Source organism: Zosterops lateralis (assembly GCF_965231275.1).
Source record: "Zosterops lateralis genome assembly, chromosome: 2".
Taxonomy (NCBI): Eukaryota; Metazoa; Chordata; class Aves; order Passeriformes; family Zosteropidae; genus Zosterops; species Zosterops lateralis.
In genome coordinates, this window is record NC_139763.1 from 87967185 (window position 1) to 87988653 (window position 21469).

At 45.5% G+C, this 21469-nt stretch overlaps 1 protein-coding gene across 1 annotated transcript; it reads right to left on the reverse strand.

The window, feature by feature from the left end:
- On the reverse strand, positions 1–13882 carry TCAF2 (TRPM8 channel associated factor 2). Its single transcript, XM_083855831.1, has 8 exons — positions 13789–13882; positions 12316–12949; positions 8908–9878; positions 6939–7033; positions 5743–5956; positions 4063–4302; positions 2677–3014; positions 1–1146 (listed from the first exon to the last, which is right to left on the reverse strand). Exons 2-8 carry the CDS (start codon positions 12930–12932, stop codon positions 901–903), a joined length of 2721 nt encoding a protein of 906 aa, XP_083711957.1. The 5' UTR covers positions 12933–12949; positions 13789–13882; the 3' UTR covers positions 1–900.
- Positions 13883–21469: the final 7587 nt, after the last annotated feature.

A 21469-nucleotide genomic window follows, 5' to 3' on the forward strand; every position in this document is an offset into this window, starting at 1 on the left:
TAACATGGTTGCCAGAACCCATAATAGCTGAGCATTTATGAAAGAGCTGGGAGTAACATGAACTTTTGTTGCACCTTGAAAAGGCTGGTCCTCTGTCCTGATGAACTGTTGTCTTCCTCCTCTCTGCTCTCTCAGGCTGTCAAGTCAGTGCTTGTATTTAACCTTCGATGAGTCCATGAGTTAAACCATTACTGACTACCATCAAGTCACCTCTCTGTTTCCGCTCTTTCATCTTCACTGTCATGTGTCTTGCTGTCAGGTTATGGTTGAAGGACAGCTACAACTTATAATTGACTTGTTCATATAAAGATGGATGTTGGGTCACATAGTGATAGAATGTAGGAAGAAATCTACAGCATTGAAGTATAACTATGCATTATATAGCCTGTATATAAGCATCGTAAGGCCACTTTGGCAATAGGTGTGGAAGTTCTGCATAATTAGAGGAATTAAAAATTAGGAATTTAGGGTAACTAAAATAATTGTGAAAATCTTATGTTACTGAGATTATAACGTAAGAATACAACCTTGTAGAGGCTACTATTTGCTTTAAAGATCTGTTCCCATGGTAAAGTCCTTGAAACTGGTCCAGGGACTGTTCCACTCAGAAAATTTCCATTTCATCAGAGAAAGGTTCTGTAATTCAACTCAAAATTAAATTCTTCTTGAGGTGAAGAATCTGGAACAAAGCTCATTGATTATTTAACCTTTCAGAAGATAGCTTAAGTGGTTGCTGATCTGCTGATCCCTGTTGAATTTCTGTTGGGATTGGCCTCCACTGGCACAAGAAGCTGAAGAAACTAGCATAAATCCAAGCCCATAGTGAGCTATCGTGTAGCACACAAGGAGAAAAAGATAGGCTATAGCTAGTACAAAAACCAAAACTTAAGTAGTTTTCCTTTATGGTTTATAGGCTCTCATTGGATCTTGTTCCCAGATGGGTAAAGAGGACAGTTCCACAGAGAGCTCTTTCTTGATAGGCCAACCCCAGGCTGTAAAGAATGGAGCCAAATTCTTATTCACCTGCTGAGAAAACTTCTGTGCCCACAAGTTCATCTTAGAAGCGTTGTCTTTTGGGATCCTGGACATTTTCTGGTAGTCAGAGAAGAGGTGGGTAAAGGGGTCCCAACCAAACCCTTCCTGCAACTGATGAAAAAGAATACAGTGTAAAAACAATTCAGCTATCATTTCACTGGCATTATTCCTGTGTTACACACAATAGACAATTCCACAGGTCTCTGCAGTGTCTTTTAGAATGAATGTAAATTTAGATGCAAGCATCCAACTTTCAGGCTTCAGAGCATAACTAATAGCACTAAAGTACAGAAAAATACCTCCCTATTATACTGATCTCCCAAAACAGTGATCAAAGATACATTGGGAATAGTCAGAAGTGTCAGCACCCTATTATATAAGCTGCTGCTTTGGAGACAGTGAAAACAGCATCAGAGGGGACACTGACAGAATAGTTAGAAAGAAGGAGCGCAGGAGAACGAGTACTGAGAAAATGGGAAGGAGAGATTATGAACTGGACATGCTTTGCCTAAGAATAAGAACAAAAGAAGTTCACACAGAAAAACTGCTGCTGCAGAATTAGAACTGTTCTTGCATGCCACATTTATCCCAGCAGTCCTGTTAGTAACCAGACAGGAGATGAGACATCCCAGCCTACAACTGGGGGTGAGGCAGTGAGGCGGTGGCCAAACTGGTAAGGTATTTTGGAAAAAATTCTCCTCTTAAAACTGTTCCCCTCTGTATAAATATTTTGTTATTCATTGTATCACAAAAAACCCAGAGGATGACTCTTCAGCTTGATGATTCAGATGCTTCTCTGGGATGTGGAAATGTCAGGATCAATATTCCTCCATAAATATTCTTTTCCTCATATAAAGTGTGAGAGCTCTCAGACAAGGGAGCTGAGGGATACCTCACAATAATCAGCAGTTTAAACCATCATAATGGACATCTGCTTTGCAGTCCCCAGTTAAAATCAGGTTGAGTGCTCTCTCCATTAGGCTAACAGTTTCTAGGAGGATTAAGGGAGGGGGAAAATCTCTCTTTCATGCTTCCTGAGAGAATGCACTTTGATCTAGGACAGGGTTCATGTTTTAGAGTCTCGACCACAGTGAGGGATCCAGTTTTGAGTGCAGGAGGATTGGCTGAGCCCATCCTCTTGCCACTTGATGGACTACACTGGCTCCACTCAGTGCACTGGATGATAAGAACACCCTCCTCTTTGTGTCTCTTTTTAAAGGCCATGTAACTCACCAGGAGACTGTTCAAAGCCTGGCTCTTCTGGACATTTTACAGTGCAAAGGTTTTTTTGACAACTAGCCCACTGTCCCACAGGAAATCTGCTGTGGATTGAAGAGCTGTGCCCAAGTTTGACCCTCATTTCCACATTGTATAAAAAGCAGCAGTTCATGTTTCTCTTCCAGGGGGAAACATTGCACTGAGCTATCTCCCTGAGTAGCTAAGCACAAGTCTGGCAAAGGAAGGTCTTCAGGAGACATCAACTTTAGGCACTCTGCCTGTTTACCTCTCAGGTGCTTTCTGGGCCTGACAGCAATCAAACACTTACAAGGTTTCACAGCTCCAGTCACCAGGCTGCAGACATCCCTGTGACACAGGCTTCAGTGACTGCACTAAGAACACACACACACTTTTCCCTGTTACCTGCAGGTATGTCTCCAGAGCAGTCCACATACTCCAGTCCTTTAGCTGAGCACCTTTCTTCAGATAGTCTTTTATCCTTTCCTGCCGGCACTGTGGCTTGAGTGCCTGATGGGCCTGATGCCTGGGAATGCCCAGCACCTCCTCATGAACATAGACAGACCAGAGGTTGCACGTGGCCTCTGTGGTGTGAGGGCGAAACTCCCACGCCTGCTGCTGTTGATTGTGTCCCAGCTCATGGATGGGACCCCAAAGACCAGTAGTTTGCATGTGCTCCACGTTTATCATCTCCTTCACTGAATCCAGGTGGCCCATGATGGGGTAGCCAGAATGCATCCAGCCTGCAGGAGAGACAGGTAACAACACACGTCATTAAGTGCTCACCTCAGTGCTTCTTAGATATAAATGATTATTGTATTTTTTTCATTTCTCTAGTGCCTTCCCTCCATCTCACAAAGAACACTATTTATTACCATGAACGACCAACTTTTCCCGGTGTGATGTAAGGAAATACATCAAGTTTCACCCCAACAGATAGTCACCCTTACAACAGTCAAACAAGTAAAGGTAGGAGTGAACCATCAGTTAAGTGCAGTTTTGCCTGCTTTCCTTTTTTATATATAAATGTACACTCATGGCTGGACTGAGGTTGAGGTTTTAGGATGAGGAGAAAAGCCTGACCATTGCCCAGAACACACCTGAACTCCCACAGGCTGAGCACAGTGAACACTAACCATGCAATAATGTGGTTCAGCACCATGGCACTCCCTGAGCGCTCCTGTGCAGATTGTGGATGCTGCAGGCCTGCACTCCAGTGGTCATTGGTGTGGATGGGATACGGGGAAAACACAGTTTTTCATGCTTAAGGGCTACGAAGCCTGTAATACTTAAGCCTGTTCTTAACCTTGCAGGATGGCTATTCCACAAACAACTTCCCAGCAGGCTGCTAGGCAAGAAGTTGTCATTGAACACATGAGAACAGTCCTGTGGGCTGAGCCAGAGAAAAAATAGAAATCAGGTCACTGCTTCCCAGCTGTACGGGCTCTGCAGTGCATTCAGGAGGGAGAATGAATAACTACATATGAGCTAAAGCCACTGCAGTCAGCAGCTCTGCATCTTAACACACCCCAACAGGAGAGCAGCTGAGGAGACACCACCAGTTTTGAGAGCAGGGAGGCATCTGGAAAGATCAGTATGTTTTTCAAGCCCTGCCTTACCACATTTCCACCCTGATGGAGTAGCTCACAATTATGCAAGGGTCACAGTCATTGAACACTTCACATATGTTCCCAGTCTGGTTTCAGCAAAATAACCTTGAAGGAACAGACACTGCTGCTAGAGGCCACTTGCCTCTTAGCCCTGGAGAAGGCCATATGGCAATGCACCTACCACATGAGATCTGGACATCTGTTACAATCCTCTCTGGCCTTGGGAATTTTGCTGGTATGGCTGCCAGCTTGCTGATGGCCATCATGATCTTGTTCCACAGGGTCAGCAGTGGCCGAGGGTCCTCCATGTGGCGGATGCTGTCAGAGGGCACCGTCAGGATGAGATTCTCAACAGCCAGCTCTGCCCAGGGAGCAGGGTAGTGCCGGATACAGGCCTCCCACTGCCTTTCACAGGTCTCCCCTACAGCAACAACACAGAAAATCAGTTAAACACAATTCTGACTTTTGAGCATGCTCACAGAGATCAAGCTCAGAGACCAAGTCATGAAAATTTCTTGGAAAACAGTATGTGGTAGTTGCATGACCGTGGGTGGTGGCTGTTAAATAGCCATTCCTCAATCTGTTCTTGGGAAGCCTCCTCAGGCTCTTTAATAGGTAGGAAATAGAAAAGGACTGGCATATAATGGAGTAGTATAGCAAGAACAGATCCCTGTTTTGTATTAGAGAACAAGAAGCATCAAGTTTCTCCAGTGTCTCATTTCTTTTTGTCCAGCAGAGTTGCTGTTTTACATAGCAATGCTGGCTCTGTTCAGTTTGACAGAGAGCAGGAAGAAATAAGAGAGAAGAGAAGAGAAGAGAAGAGAAGAGAAGAGAAGAGAAGAGAAGAGAAGAGAAGAGAAGAGAAGAGAAGAGAAGAGAAGAGAAGAGAAGAGAAGAGAAGAGAAGAGAAGAGAAGAGAAGAGAAGAGAAGAGAAGAAGGCTGGAAACACGGGAAATTCAGCAGTAATGTCTTGTAGGATCTAGAGATGGCCATATGAGGGCACAGTAAAGCAGGCAGAGCACAAAGCATGCTTTGCCTCGGCAGAGATCAGTCTCCCTCTCCCCAGGAAACAACGGTTTCCATCAGAAATAACAACTCCAGCCTCCAAGAAATGTTGCTGTGGACAAACCCTGCCCGTTTTGTGAAAGCTGTTTCACCTACTCCCAATCATGTAGCAGGCTCAGAGTGACTAAGTGACTTACCCAGACACAGAGATTCATAGAATTGTAGAATAGTTTGGATGGAAGGGATCTTAAAGGTCATTTCAACCTTCTTGCTATGAGCATGGGGGACATCTTCAACTAGATCTGGTTGCTCAGAGCCTTGCCCAATTTCACCTTGAATGTTTCCAGGAATGAAGCATCCATCACCTCTTTGGGCAAGTTGTTTCAGTATTCCACCATCCTCATTGTTAAAAACTTTTTCCTTATACATAGTCTGAATTGATCATCTTTTAGTTTAAAACCATTGCCCCTTGTCCTACTGCAATAGGTCCTGCTACAGGGTTTGTCCCCATCTTTCTTGGACATACCCTTGGGGAAGCTGTGCTGGCTGTTCCAAATCACCTCCCTGTCCTCTACATGCCTTAGCACAGCATCTAGAATTTGTTCCATGATCTTCCCAGGCACAGAGCTGAGGCTGACAGGATGATGATTCCTGGGGACCTCCCTTCCCCCCTTTTCAAAAGTTAGTAGAAAAATGGGAATCCCAGAGGACAACATAGTAAGGAAAACAAATCTGGATATTCCTAAATCCAAGCATTTCTAAGACCTTCCTAAGCACAGGACCATCTTTCCTTTCAGTCACTGGGACAACTGTGAGCAGCCCTCAGGCAAAAAGCACCAAGGTAAACAAACCTACCAAGCTTGAAGAAAGGAGCTCTGACTGCCCCTTCCACCGTGATGGACACGTTCCCCAGGACACTCTTTGCTGGCACTATGATGTAAATGAGGCCACCCCAGAGGCAGGAAACGGATTGTTTCTGGCAGGCAACATCACAGGTTCGGATCACCACTGGTGCCCGTTTCAGCTCCTTGGCTTGAGAGAGGTCATCCGTGTGACACCCGACCTGCACCTGGAAAGCACAAGTGTAGGAACAGCTGGTCAAAGGTGTGCCAGTGTGACCTGGCAGACTGACCTCGGCACCCACAGCTCTCCGCTGCAGCAGTGTCCCTGCAGAGCATGCACACAGGAGCAGCCTTCTGACTCCAGCCTAATTCAAGTTTTCAGCCTGTGGTGACCAGAGACAGTAAATACAGTAAAAAACAAAGGTTAAGCTCATGCTGTCCCTATCTCAGTCTTACAGCTCTGCCCCCAGTATTCCTGGCTCAACTGCATCCTTCACCAGCAGGTCAGAGCACTACAGCGACTTCTTCCACTGCACTGCACGTGCATTGATGATTCCTCCACCCTTCCCCAGCATCAGAGTCACTTCCTATAACATGTCATGGCTTCTTTTATTGTGCCTCTTCCTTAGAGCTCTTATAATAAAACAGACACCATGTGGCTGCAGGATCAGACAGAAGCACCTGAGTTAACTTTGCATTTCAGCTGCAGGGAGGTCACTGCAAAAAATATCCAAGCAGGTAAGCATTTGCTTCTTGTATTTGTGTTTTGCAGAGAACAGGATCCCAAGTAACAGTGCCTATCTCATCTGGATACATCTAAATGAGCAGCAGTGACAGCACTGTCAGAGGAATTTAGGAGAGATCTGGAGAGATGGAATCAAGTTTGGTTCATAGAAGGGCCCAAGTGCTTATCTTGGACCTGAAAATCACCTTGATCAGGTTTTTTTGCACCGTAACAGAACAAAACCCAACAGCCCTCAAGGAGCAGCCACACTTAATTATCCTACCAGCACACAGAATGCAAAAGAAAAGCGTGAGGACACAAGGTGAAGAAATTATGACAAAGCATTTGAAGTGCCACAGGGTGGCAGCAGTAGGAAAGGACGGGAAAGGTGGAAAAGCCATTAAGGAGAAAACCCTTCCCCATGCTATTTTTGAGCGCTCATCCGGCAAATACAGCGGTGTAAACCAACGCCAAGCAGAGTTTACCTTCAGACCAGCACCGACCACCAGGCAAGGGCACGTTATTACTGCTGTGTGCCCTTCGGGGAGGTAGAGTCCTGTGCTCCTCCAGGCTGTCTCTCCTAAAACATAAGAGAACACAGTCCTGAACAATCAAGCACTTCTTTGTCCAGACCATTACAGATCCTGGAGTTTACAAGTCACAACAGGAGAATAATATTCCATTTTTTTCCTTTTCCCTTGCTCTACACTCACAGAACCATCTAGCATTTACCCAACTTGTCAGAAATACAGTTTCAAGGAAATGAACAAAATCATCACACCATTAGCAAGCAAGCCCATCCAGATTTACACTTCTGGAAACACCAAGCTTAAATGTGCTTAGTAGTTTCTTCTACAAATGAGAAGAAAAAAAAATTTAAAAAAAAAAAAAAAAAAGCGACAAAACCCCAACACCTCCTACACTCAGGCCCTCTTATCCTAAAGACCTCCTAAGAGTTGCCAGCTATGGTCGGATTACATGACTGATGTTGTAATGGTCATAAAACATTCCTTGAATAACAGACAGTGGCATTGCATTTTTCCTTAGTGACTGGTCCAGCATAAACTGAAGCCCACAGGAATTGTCATTTCTAGCTGACTGAAGTGATGAGAAAGCCTCAAAAGACCATTCTGTGCTAGGTGTACCTGTTAGAAGGGTACCACTACAATTCAGCATGTTTCTAGACAGTCTTCCCATGGAAAAGCAGATCTCCTCAGTATAAATATCTCTAAACACTTGCAATTTACAGAATTTACAGTGCAAAACTGATCCACCTCTACTGTACTGATCAGGCAGATTTCACTCCCTAGTTCTGACATAAAAGAGTTTACTTAGGCGTATTTCAATTCAAACACCAGAAGTCCTAAAAAGAGCTGAATTGTCATTAAGCACCCAACTTACAACCTTTCCTGTCATCCAAGAAAGCAGAACCAGTTTTGTCAAGCAAAACCCAATTCAAGGAAAAATGCAAATTAGAATGTATCACTGTGTGTTACCAGTGAATCTCAGTTTTGCTGAATTTGCACCAAAGGCAGTTTTGAAATGGTGCTCAGGGTTTGCTATAATTTTTCTTTTTCATTTATGTGAAATGACACAAATTCTGAGTATTTTCTGCTTTTGTCCTGACTCATTAGTGTTAAAACCAGTGAGAAGTTATTCTACAACTTTTCTCTCTGCACATCCACTGCACTCAGACATTGCCATTCCAGAACAGCCTCCTTTATCTCACTAGAGCAATTTGGAAACAACTCCTCTAAATCATATTCTAATACCAAAAAAAAATCTGTCCAGGGGATAAAAGTTACTAGTGGAATTTAACCCAGAGTTTAAACAAATCAGTTGTGGGCAGGAATCTCAGCAAGCTGGTACAGATACAAGGCCTAAGCTTAGACAAATAATTTATGGTGTATTTACCCAATACTTTGGCTTCAGTGGTGGTGTCAGCCCAAGAAGTTCCCACCACATTTCCAGCCTCTTGTTTTCACCCCCAAAACCAGATCTTCTCTCAATTGTGCTGATACACCAAGCTGTGGGACTGTGCTATAACTCAGGCTGAAATGACCTAGATCACAAATAAGCCTTTCATTTCTAATTCCCCCCTCTTTGTAGGACGACTCCATAGATGGGTGCATCAACACAACTATGGAACAGCGACCTGCAGTGTAGAATACAGCTTCTCAGAGAAGCTTTCTTGCCAAAACCATTATGCCATGCAAGTGCCCTGTGGTACCACTTGGGGGTTCTTCTCCTGCCAGTGCCTGTGCACCAACAGGGAGGAAGCAGGACTTTCAAGGGATGTTTCAAGCGCTGAGATCAGGGCTGCCCACAAAAGGAACCTGTCTGCCATTGCACTGAGCTCAGTCTCCTCTCAAGCCCACGGTGAAATTGCACATCTGCGCACCCCACCGATCCCAGCAACAGGATGCCTTGAGAGGAAGAGAGAGAACTCCTCACCTGGGTTTGTGCCATCGATTTCCACAGTGATGGGCAGGGCACAGACCCCAGCAGCAGATTTCTGCACCAGGGGGGCGCTGTCTGTCATGGTGAGGGACAGCTCGTTGGCCATGCAGAGCAGCACTGCCTCTTTGGAGTTGCCCTTGACCGGGCACTGCCCGCTGACCTGCGGGATCCCATTCCTCTTGAGCACTTTGGTCAGGATGCGGTGGAGCGAGGCATATGCTGGGTGGTCGTGGGCTGGGATGCGCAGGAAGGCAGCACAGTCCTGTTTCAGAGGGTGCAGCCAGCCCTTCAGGGGCTCCTTGAGCTCCTGGTGCTCCTGCAGCTGAGTGCTGAAGAGCAGGAGCGCCCTGCGGAAATGGTAGTGCTCCCCCGGCCCCACGGGCCGGTACTTGGCTGCCTTGCCAGCCTGCCCCAGGATGCTCAGCCCAAAGCGGTTCAGGATCCTGTTGCCAGGATATTCTGCCACAGCAGCTTTGCCACGGTTCTGGGAAGCCCAGTACCAGGCCTGGCCCCCCACCAGAAGGCCACCTCCCTCTGCCACAAAGGCATGGATTCTCTCCGCATCTCTGTCACCATAAGAAGCGCAGCAGTACACGCTGATGTCACCCGTTAGCTGTGACACCTGCGACTTCACCTGTGACTGAGACAGGAGGCTATGCAGCTTCTTCAGGCTGGGATCCACTGCCACCAGCCCCTTCCTCCCGGCATCCAGCCAGGAGACAGCATTGAGCAGGAACGTGGCCAGCTTTGGGGAGAAGAGCTGGCTCTCATGGGAGGCCACCAGCACGCGGCCGCGGCCGTAGCGTGCGGCAGCCAAGAGGCAGCGCTGGGAGCCATCCAGGCACAGCGGGAAGGAGAGGGCTCCGTGCACCAGCAGGGTGGAGGGTGTGCCCCCCGTCACCAGGTCCAGCTCCGACACACCGCGCAGGAGAAACTCGGCATCGAGGCTCAGGTTGGCCTGGTGCCTGCAGCAGAACCGAGAGAGGTCCATGTTAGCCCCCAGCCCAGAATCCCTGGCACAAAATGACTGGTCTCAGAGCTGAAACTTAAGGAGTTCTTCTCTAGATTTCACAGAATATTCTGAGTTGGAAGGATCGCTGACTCCAACTCCTAAGCGAGTGGTCCATACAGGGACCCACCTCCTTGACACTATTGGTAGCACCATGTTCTAACCAACTGAGCTATTCTCAGCGGCCATCCTTGCCTCTTCTTTCTCCTTCATCCCAGGACATCATGCTGTCAGTTCTTTCATTTAAAAAAAACCCAAATCCATAAATGACTCATTTTTCTCCTTTTAAAGCCTCAGTTGTTACAGCCAAGCAAATCTGTAGGAATCTCAGCCCTAATTTAGAAAACGGAATGAATAGGTCAAAAGGAAGCTTCTAGACCTCTGTCTTTGAAGAGCCACCTGAGAATGTAAATGCTTTGCAGAAACTCAGAAATCAGACCCTTCATACTCTTTTAAACTGCAGATTTAAACTGCACATAATGTGGGAATTGGCAATTTCTCTATCTGCCCCACCCTAGCCTTTATGAACTAGGTGAGCCTGAAAGATTCCTGTGCCTTTTCCCAAGCTCTACCACTGTTGAGAACTGAAGAAAGGAGTGCTAGGACAGATGGGCTACAAGGACAGGCAGACACACAGCTAGACAGATAGTGAGTGACTGGAAGTTGAATTAGAGCATTAACACGTACACCTCATGTGACCTCACATCATTGGTCCCCACAATAAAAAGAGATTAGGCTGTGCAAGGCTCTCTTATCTCTGCTCTTTCCATGTAACTCCTTTATGTCACTGTGGAGAAAGACATGCTGAATTACTCTTGTTTGCTTTGTGTACACTTTCCCCTGGTTCTGCCAAACAGTTTTCCCCCAACACCTGTGAAGGATCCGTTGTTATGTGGCCACTGCTGCCAACTCAGTGAGAACAAATGATGCTGCTGTTCTTCATGCCTGTAGGACAGGAATTCAGTCTGCAGCTCTTCTTTGGTCATTACTTTACTGAGACCCTTTGTCACACAGAGCATGTGCCCAGGCATATGGCACAGCTCCTGTCTCAGACTGAAACCTGATTCTTTGCACACAAATCTGCCAGGAAGACCCAGAGGTACAGAGCTGTTGTGTTACACAGAAATTGCAGATCTAAATTTCTCTGTGGCTCTGAATTCAAACAAAATCCCCACAAAAAAATAACCTAAACAAGGTGTGATTCACCCTTAGTTACCATTTGAAGTCTTGTTAATTATGATGTAATTTTTTTGTTCTGAATTCTCCACTCTCTCCCTCTTCCATGCCATGTGCATGAAGCAGTGGGAACATGCCTGTGCAGTGCAGGTGAAGCAACCAGCAACTTTTAATTAAGAAATCTGATTTGTTATCTGTGCCCTAAGCATTTCACTGTTCAATTAAACAGCGGAGCTCTCTACTATCTTTACCTGAAAACAACAAAAAGTATAAAATTCCATTAATTGTTTGGAAATATTAGAAATTTAGCATTCTATATCCACAAGGAAAAGGCTGTGAAGTAAAGGCTTGCAGGGAGTTTTACTGTAATTGCTGTGGCTGTCACTACAGTGAAATGAAGCTGCCACACAGAGGAATTGCAGCAGCACTAATGCTCCTCAGAGAACCTGCTGTGCCTTATGTAACTTAGCAGAAAGTGGCAGGAGAAAGAGACTGGCACAGCCACTGGCAAGGGGAGAAAGACAGCAGGGCAATATCCAGGACTCAAATGCCTGGTCAGTTGTGCAATATGAGTCCTACAGCCCTGAGTTTTACACCTGATAATCCAGAACCCAAAGAGCCAGGCTGGAATCCCAAGCAAACTGGGAGTACTGAGATTTCTTGCCCACAGCCTGTGTCAGAAACTGAAAAGGGAGGAGGCACCCAGGCTCAGCTCTTGCTAGCTCCAGGGGCTACCTGCAGAAGGAAATTCCTGCAAGGGACAGGCTAAACAGGTTTAGCAGCTGTCAGCCAGAGCCCGGCCCAGAGACCTGGCCTGCTGCTTCATTTCCAACCTGGTTTACAGCTGTGGGAAAGTTGCCCTGAATGTAGAGATGTGTGGGGAGAGGAGCTCCTCTTCCTGTCCCTGTTTTGCTGCATTTCACTCAGGTACACTTTATCAGGCAGGTTGCTCTAAAAGATGGCTCCTCTCATTTCCTTCTCTTAGAATGGATTCCCTGGGCCTGGTCCTGCTGCCCTGGAAGCAGTTGAAAACAGGATCCTTTCCAATTGCAAAGAATGGGAAGGTCCCTTTAAATTGGAAGGCAACAATTCCATCCTGGTTATTAAAGAACCAGCATTCACCATCACCCTCACCTCTCACCTCCCAAATCTTCTACAAACAACTCACCCGCATAACCCGATGGGTGGTTTAAAGAGAAGGCAATTCAGGTACTCACGGGACAACTAAGGGGATCTTGGGAATCTTCTTGGCGACTTTGAAGACGCCTTTTTCCACGGCGTTCCCTGTGAAGTACACGCCAGCCACGCTGGTCACCTGGTTCCCAGGGAATTCAAACAGCACCTTCTCCTTGCCGTGTTGACTGGCCCAGTACCAGGCTTGGCCTCCCACGAGCAGCCCTCCACCCCCTTTGACAAAGTCCACAATGCCTTTGGCCTGGGAGCTGTCATAGGCGTCCATACAGAACACCCCCATGGACGGGCTGGGCTTTGCCTCCACCTGCACTCGGGTGCCAGCCCCGAGCAGCACCTGGGACAGGCAATCCAACTGAGGATGAATCCCAACCAGGGCCTCAGGGCAAGGCTTGAGCCACCCCACAGCATTTCTGAGGAACTGGGAGAACCTGGGGCTCTTCAGGATTCCTTCATGGGAAACGACCACCATTCGGCCCTTCCCATACTGTGAGACAGCAATCAGGACCTGCTTCTTAGCGCTCAGGAGCACAGGGTAGGCATCCTCTCCAACGAGGAGCAGCTCACAGGGAACAAAACCTCCAGTGAAGTCCCATGGCCCAACACCATCCACTAACAGCTCGTAGGTGGCACAGGGCTTCATCTCCAGGACACTCCTGTCTGGTGGAGAGAAGAACAACATCCATCACAGTAAAGTTCAGCAATAAGGAACAGCTGTAACAACCCCATAGAGCAATTAATTTTTTTTTGTTGTCTAGTAGGAACTCCAAACAAAGAGGAGTCAGATTTGTGGATACAACTTTTTCGGGAATTTGGTTGGTTTGTTGTTTTGTTTGCTTGCTTGCTTGTTTAGCTTTGTTATCATACTATTTACACATTTAAATAGAAGTGACAAGCATACCATGATTATGGAGACAGAGTGACTGTTTCAACAAATTCTGCTATGCACCATAGAGTAAAACAGGGAAATAAAGGTATTCACTTTCCCATTAACAATTAATTTGAAAAGGGAAAGTGCCAGAGGCTCCAGGGAAGTCTACCAGGAACTTGTATGGAGACTCCAGGAAGTCAACTAGGAACTTAAGTGGTTTACACAGGAACAGCCAGAAAATGAAAAGACTCTATCAACACAATGCACAAACATGCAGTTCACATTTTAGCTCCTAATAGGATACGTACAGAGCTACATGCTGCTGCTGCAACATGGTATTCCAAAGCTTTACTTTTTACCTTCGTTTAGGCACTATAAGCCTGTACTTAGTATTAGGAGGTGCTGTGAGGGAGAGGAGAGTCCGCAAAAATGATGGAGATGACCAGCTTCCCTGCAATAACTGTCAGTTTAAAGCACACAGTACCCAGGAGAGCATGTCTGGGCACAGGAGATTCACACCCTAGTTCCCTGATCCAAACTCTTTTACAATCTCAGTAAAATAATTTCCCTTTCCCATAGCTTTATTTTGTCTGTTTTCCCACCTGTGAAGTAAGAAGAGTGTACTGACCTCGATTGCCAAGCCCTTTGAGGTCTGTGAGTGACACGCGTTCTGTTCAGGCTCCCTCGGTGTGAAAGTTTGGCTCAGCTTTTCCCCAGAGCTGTCTTCTGCTGAGCTGGGGCAGCTGTGGCTGTGCAAACAGGAAGGCTTTGAGGTATTTCAGTATGACCCAGTCCCACCCAGTTTGTGTCACTCAGGATTCAGAAGAAGGCCTTTGAGCACAACACCTATGGGCAAGGGAAGGAGCTGCTGTGAAGGGGTGTGGATCTTCCCCTGGAAGCATCCTGTGCCAACACCAGGCTTCACACACACTTCCGTAACTGGCTACCCTGAAAGCAAGCCCTTGTCATCCAAACACAGGAAAATGCCAAGTCCTGGAGAAGTTGCATCCTTGATCTGGGTTTGTCACAAGCCCCAGGGTGCTTAGAAACAACAACCTGATCTAGAATGACAGCATTGCTTATCCTCTCTGGTCACGCCTGGAAGCTCTGCTTTTCACCAAAACTATCATGGGACTCCACTATTGTCTTGCATGTGATTCATGAGTCAAAGCTGCTGATTAACATAGGATAAAAACTATGCTGCCCAGTAACCTAGTGCTTGGTTGTTGGCTTAGTCTGAATCTCAGCTTTGTGTCTCTGGGTTTGAAGAAGCCCTACATGTACAGGCAAATACAAGGTTTAAGTGCTTTAGGGTGTTTTACTACAAATCATGCAGCAAAGCAGTAACACAGCCTTGGAAAACACTGAGAATTTTTTTGGTGGTTTCTGTGGATTTGATACTAATGTACCTATACTGACACACTGACCATGGTGCAGGGGAGAGGAAAAGCAGGTGGATAGTTTCGGCAACTCATATTAAATTATAGAATCAGAGAACTACTGAATGATTTGGGTTGGAAGGGACTTTAAAGAACATATCATTTCAAACCTTTTGCCATGGGCAGGGACACCTTCCACTAGACCAGGTGCCCAAAGCCGCATCCAACCTGGCCTTGAACTCTTCCAGGGATGGGGCATCCCCAGCTTCTCTAGGCAACCTGTGACAGTGTCTTTCCATCCTCAGCAGAGAATTTCTTCCTAACATCTAATCTAAACCTGTCCTCTTTCGAGTCATTTCCCCTTGTCCTGTCACTGCATGCCCTCTCAAAAAGTCCCTGTCCAGCTCTCTTGTAGTCCTCTTTAGGTACTGGAAGGGGATCTAAGGTGCCCCTGGAGTCTTCTCCAGGCTGAACAACCCCAGCTCTCTCAGCCTGTCTCCATAGGAGAGATGCTCCAGCCCTCTGATCATCTTGGTGGCCCTCTCTGGACTTGTTCCAAGAAGTCTGTGTTTTCCTGTGGTGTCCTAGAAACACCAGAGTGGGATGTATCACCCCAAGTAGGGTCTCACAAGAGCAGAGGGGCACAATCCCTTTCCTTGCCTTGCTGTTCATGCTGCTTTGGATGCAGCCCAGGGCACGGTTGGTTTTCTAGGCTGTGAATGTACATTGCCAGATCATGTCAAACTTCTGGTCAAACCAACACCCTCAAGTCCTCCTTGGCAGGGCTGATCTCAGTTAATTCTCCACCCAGCTTGTATTTGCACTTGAGATTGTCCCTCAGTTATTCTACATGGGAACAAACCACAGGAGTAGGTTTGATATAAGATCAGCAAACTTCTTAGCTCCCACCTTTCTTATCACAGGATCTGAAAGCTAATATCCTACACTCTCAACCTAGGAACACTCCTGCTCCTGCCATTTATCCAGAACAAGGTGAAGCTGTTTTGGAAAAGATTTTAACTCTCTTGACTGAAAGCAATTGTGACCATGTAACAGAATTCCCAATTCCTATGTAATCACATTTTTTTCCGTTTCAATTGTACTAAGCATTTCAGAGTGCAGAGAAGAAGTGCACACATGAGCCCCCGAGCAGACACAACTACAGATGATCTCCTCTTTCTAGAGAGAGAAGGGAGAAAACTCAGCAGGAACAGAGAACATACATGTCTAACAAAAATTGAAGAATTGAAGGAGGCTGCAGAAGAATGATCTGGCTGTCTCTCACATCAGTCAGGAGGAAACAACCACTAGACCTGGGCCCACACAGAAGGAAGAGGAAAATCTTGGCTCCTAGCTGCCTCCCCTCTTAATGAGGAAGTAAAATTTTTCCATGACGCTGTCTCAAGACAAAGGTTCTGAATTCCTCGTCTTCCCTTCTGCCCCTTCCACCTCACCTCCAGAGAGTTCTTACTCCCTGCAGGGCTGAGAATACTGTAAGAGTAGGTATTGGAGCAAACATTTGAAAACCAGATGACTAAATCTATCCTAGTCTTTCTCCTGCCTCTGGAAAAGGGACAAAAAATGTGATGGGAAGGTAATTGGGTTTCATTAAATGCAGACTTAAGGTTCCATCATCTGCTGTCCAAAAACCATCACACACAGGCAAAAGGGACATGATTCAAGGGAAGGAATACCCCTTGGTCCACTCAGGAAGAATATCTGTGAGACAGAGTACCTGGGGGAGCTCTGAGGATGAATATGGGAATAGATTTTGTGTGTTAAGTGGTCAGTCATTTTCAGGTGAGTCTTTAAGGTCCCTACGAAACATGGGAGGACCTCCATGAGTAAAAATTATGGGATTGTGCAGTATCTGTGAAGTATAGGACAAAAGAGGCAAGACAGGCACTGAGATGTCTCACCTGTTAAGAACAGAGGCAGCCTAAGTGAGTGAGATACACCGTTTCTAGGGATTTGGCTGTTCCTCTTCATTAGGGTGGGCCCATGGGTTTTCCAGTCTTTCCCCTCTTTCAGATTTGCAATCTAGCTGTCTGCACAGTAACTAAGAATCAAGAATACTGCAAAGTCTGTAAGCAGTAAGGAATTGGTGGACTCTTGCTTGTTCCCATGTTTATCAACAAATTGAGCAAGGAGAGGAATGCTGATGTTTGGCATTTGCTGAAGAGACAAAAATACTTACTTTCATTGTCTGTTCATCAGCAACAAGGTTTTAAACTGAAAGAGGGTAGATTTGGATTTTGTAGACTTGGCTATAAGAAAGAAATTTTTTATGGTAACAGCAGTGAGACACTGTAATGGTCCTAACATCCAACCTGACCTTCCTCTGACACAGCCAGAAAAAAGGGATGGAGAAGTGGGAGGAAGCCAAGGAAGAAAGCTTGCATGGGAAATACAAAATTAGAAAAAAAAAATACATTAAGAAAACCTTCCCAGAGTTACATAATAAAAGAAAAAAACCCCAAGTTAAATATGTCTAAGGGAAATAGAGCCAAAGGAAAAGTAGATTAGGTTGCAAATTAATGAGAACTCTAAAATTAGATCAAGATAGCAATTACCAGAGGAAGCTACTGCAGGTATTTATTTATTTTTAACAATGACAGTCCTAAGAGTTATTAGGGAACAGACTGAAAATTGATAAAGCCAAAAAAAGGAGGATTTTACTAAAAGTGCATCAGAATCAACCACGCAATTACCATTACTATGTAATTACTGTTCTTGGCATTATTTTCATGTGGCACTTGACAGCAACAGATTATAAAAGCTTACAATTTCCAAGCCTAGTAAAATGTTGCAGCGGTTTAAGGAAAAAACAACATGAATTGCCCATCCTTTCTGGTGGTGTTACCATGCACATGTTCAGATACTCTCATTGGCTAACAGGACACAAAGAAATAGAAAATCTGAATGTCTAATCATACATTTGTCCAGTAATCTTAATTGCTTTCAAGGCAAGGAAAAACCAAAATGAAAGCGCCTGATGAAACATGATCAGGTATTTTAAAATTATTTTTTCATTTGGAAAGGTAAATAACCTGTTAATTAAAATTAATTTTACTGAATTTCTGTGAGTTGAAAGTTAGCTAATGAGCTATAATTGATAAAGACAGGGATACACTGAATCAGAAGAGATGTCTATACAAACAAGTGCTGTTTAGTCTTTTTGAAAATATATACCTGGGATCTACAAAGGACAGCATATATAACATAAATGAAATCACCAAATAATAGAAATCAGTGTACAGAAGCACAGAAGAAATCATAACCTTAGTAGAGAACAATTTTTTAAAAATGAGACCTTGCCTAAGTTTTAAGTCCTACGACCCCATTATTTTAGAAAAGCGTTGACATCTTTTGGTGAACAGGAAGCTGAGCAGCTCAGAAAATCCAAGGAAATCCAGACACAGAGCCCTTTTCCAGTCTAGCGCTGGAAGGGTTGGGTGTCATTTGCATGCCTGCTGTGTAACAGCTCAGATCACTCCCCTGTAAATGTTGCTCGGTTTTAAAGCAGGGGATGAGTGAACACCGCTGCTTTCGTTTGAAAAGGAGCAGAAAAGAGCTCTGATGGTCTTTGTGTGTGGGCTATGCCAATCTACTGCAGTCCAAAGTGATGTGGTCATGAACATGGAAAAACAACAGTTTTATCCCTCCCAAACTAAAAGGATGGCAGGGAATTTGATTTGCTATCCCTTGTTGGTGAGCAAGGGAAAGCAGGGATACCGGGACAGCTCAGTGAAGCTGAGACTGAAGAACAGGTAGGGCATAACTCAGGTGATGGGCAGCTTAATAATCTATCACTGACATGTCACAGAAAATATTAGTGTAGAGTCAGACTGATGAAGGTTTGTGCCCTACTGCAGACTTCAATGGCAGCACTGCTTATTGCAGTCCATAAACTGAGCATTGCTTCCTCTTTATCACTGTTATATTTTATAATGCAGCAAACGGAAATAATTAAAACTGTCCCTGATCTATTAAATCACATTCTTTTCCAGCTAAATGTGACACACCAACAGATAAGCATCTGGGGTTTCCTTAGAATTTCAACAGTACCAAACAATTTCTCAGAAGAAATGCATGCCAAGTAAAAAAACCCTAACAAGTTTACTTAACCCTTTGTTAAAATCAACCTCTGTTTTAAAGCCTTACTTCAAATAATGCGGATGCACAAATTATCATTGCCCATGGTGTATGAGCTATCTGTTTTGTATTAGTTTCCCCAGGAAGGTCTTCACCACACTCAAGCCACATTGGGTTGGACTTTGTGTTCCCTGGCCACTGGCGTCCCTGCTGATGTCTGTCTGTCTGTCCAGCTGGTGGCCAGTGCCAGACAACACAGAATGTGTGGCCTCTGCCTTTATTCCTTTCTTGCACCCTGTGCTCAGCCCTTTCAAGCCAATCGAGCATGAACCCAGCGCTCTTGATGAGCATGGTTTCAGTTCCTGTTCCAATCCCAAATGAATAGTCAGGATAGTTCCTTTTTTGGTTACTCTGGTTGCCCTTATCTCGAAATGTCATCTTTGAGCTTGCACAGACATGCATTCCTCACTTCTTTTCCCAGTTCCTGGGAGTCTGCAGTGCCAGCATGATCAGCTCATAGCTGGACCAGTGAACTTCCAAGCCACGGCGTGTCACGGTGGGGCTTTGGTCAACCCACACAGCACAGGGACTCCAGCCAGGGCATACCTGGGAAGTCAACCCTTTGACAGCACCCCAAAGGTCCTCCCTTCCTGATGGGCTTTAGGCCACCTTGGGCTTTATCTCATGTCGCCCTGATTTTTCAGCCTTCTGATGTTTTCATTCTTGGACTGGAGAGTTCTCACACATTGTAACAAAAAACAAAGACTGATATTTTGTAAATACATTCCTTCCAGGGGGAAGGACAAATTGATGGACTGCTGTTTGACCAGTGGGGTCTGAGGGGCGTCAACCTCATCGCCCCAGTCACTGGTCAAAGTCCAAACTCTATTTAAATTCTAAATCTAAAAATAAAGTATTTCCTTTTCTCACTCTCAGCCTGATGGGTGAGTGTCCTTCTTTTCGTGTCCTCTTGTGACAATCCCACCCTTGCCTGTGTAGGACCTGTTGATAAAGCTGTTTGAGCTGTGTTGCCCAATGCCATCTTTTATGTTTTAAGTCCAAGCCTTGTTATCTTTAACAAGTCTCTACATAAACCTATTCCTAAATCCAGCAGGTTGCTGACCAGCTTTAAGGTTGGCTTCATGTCCTGGGAGGCTGTTCCAGACTCTTGCTGGAATTTGTTGTGTTTTCAGGACATTTTACTGCTCGGAATGTTCTCTACTGCCTTTGGCAATCATCTCCCTCGTCTTTTGCTTTGCCTGAAAGCTATTGCCAAAAGTTTTCATTTTCTCTTCACTGAAGAGTACCCATCAAGTTCTGAAATCTTTCCTTTGTGTTTGCAACATATCTTCTGAGAACAGGCCTGACTTGAGGCACCTTTACGATGCTGTGGTACTACAAGCAGGCCTTAGAAGAGGCATAAAAAGGAGACTGTTCCCACCTCCCTGCCTTCCCTCCATCCATACCCTACTGAAAACATTATGGCACTGACATCACCCCAAACACTCACTGGTGTTTTGCTGCTGTCTCTGTCCCCTTTTCCATAAAGCCCTGTACATACAGCCCTTCAAGGAACCCCTCAAACAGTATCTGAACAGTCTTTGAAAAGTTACTAAGGAACATAACTTGCAGTACTTTGTTTAAATTACCTACGTAAGGGCTTGCACTGCTATGTTGAAAACTAGGGGATGGCTCGAAATCTGAGCTGTATAACATCTGTAAATGATCTCCACTAAAAGATCTCCTTTCCTTTCTACTACTTAGCACTTTATTAAACTTGGTTCTAGCATGTTTGGCAGTTGCAGATAATTTGGCACCAATTACACATACTGCAATTTTTAAATGCTGGATTATGAAGTAGAAAACATGTGGCTGAAAAAGTACCAGTCCCAAACAGAAACTCCACTGCCAAACATAAGACAGAATGACCTGCAAAGATTTATTTTAAACCAACATATAGTTGGTTTATTATTAGAAAGTTTAGATGAAAAAGAGATGTCAGATGAATTGAGAGCGTAGGAGAACTTGTGTGCTAATGCTGACTGGAGATTGTAAATTTAGCACCCTACAGACTCATTAGATGAAGAATTATCTCCTGTGTTTTTGCTGGGCCTCCCCCAACAACACCTGCTAGACCTGCTGGACCAGAACCAACTTAGATGCTTCTCTCCGTGTTCCTCAGTGTATCAAAGTCTAGAGTCTGCACAGAACCAGCTTTGTGCTTCCTACAGATCTAATCTGCAATCAAGCAACTCATAGCCATGTTAAATTGCAAATCCAGAGCAGCTAGAAGCTTCTAGACCAAATGCACACAGAAACCATAATCGTTCTCTGCCTTTTCCCTTCTAACTCAGTTTGAAAGTAAACTGAAGTGTATGTTTGCGTGGGGTTGAAAAAGCATGGGTTTTTTTTTTTTTCTCAGGGGAAACCTGTAGGTTTTGCAGTTTACACCCAGCTGCCAGAGTAACTACAGGTATTTTATAGTCTCTATTGCTCCTCCTTTCCTTTGGCACCGGCAGAGCCCACCTCAGGCTGCCGGAGTGGTTGTGCACCACGCACAGAGGCGGCTTTATGCCGGCACAGAGCAGCTCCGGCGGGGTCAGACGCAGATGTACCGGCACAGAGCAAGCCCGCACTCCAGAGATCCGCACTGGAAATGCCGCGAGACGGCAATGCGGCTGGGAAAGGCGGCTCGGGGACACTGCCCGCCTGCCGGCGAGCCTCCCTTCACCTCCGGTCACCGCTTTTGCTACGGGAGGCTCGAGCATCACGGGGCACAGCGAGCACCGGGAGCGGCGGGCGGAGCCGAGCCGAGCAGAGCCGGCCCCGCGCCCA

What these genes read in the sequence shown, in the direction of transcription:
- TCAF2 (XM_083855831.1), bottom strand. Translation starts at nt 12,932, where the DNA reads ATGAAGCCCTGTGCCACCTACGAGCTGTTAGTGGATGGTGTTGGGCCA. An exon ending in AAGATCCCCTTAGTTGTCCC is followed by an intron (nt 9,879 to 12,315) that starts GTGAGTACCTGA and finishes GTTCTGCTGCAG; the next exon opens with GCACCAGGCCAACCTGAGCC. An exon ending in AGATGTCCAGATCTCATGTG is followed by an intron (nt 3,015 to 4,062) that starts GTAGGTGCATTG and finishes TCTCTCCTGCAG; the next exon opens with GCTGGATGCATTCTGGCTAC.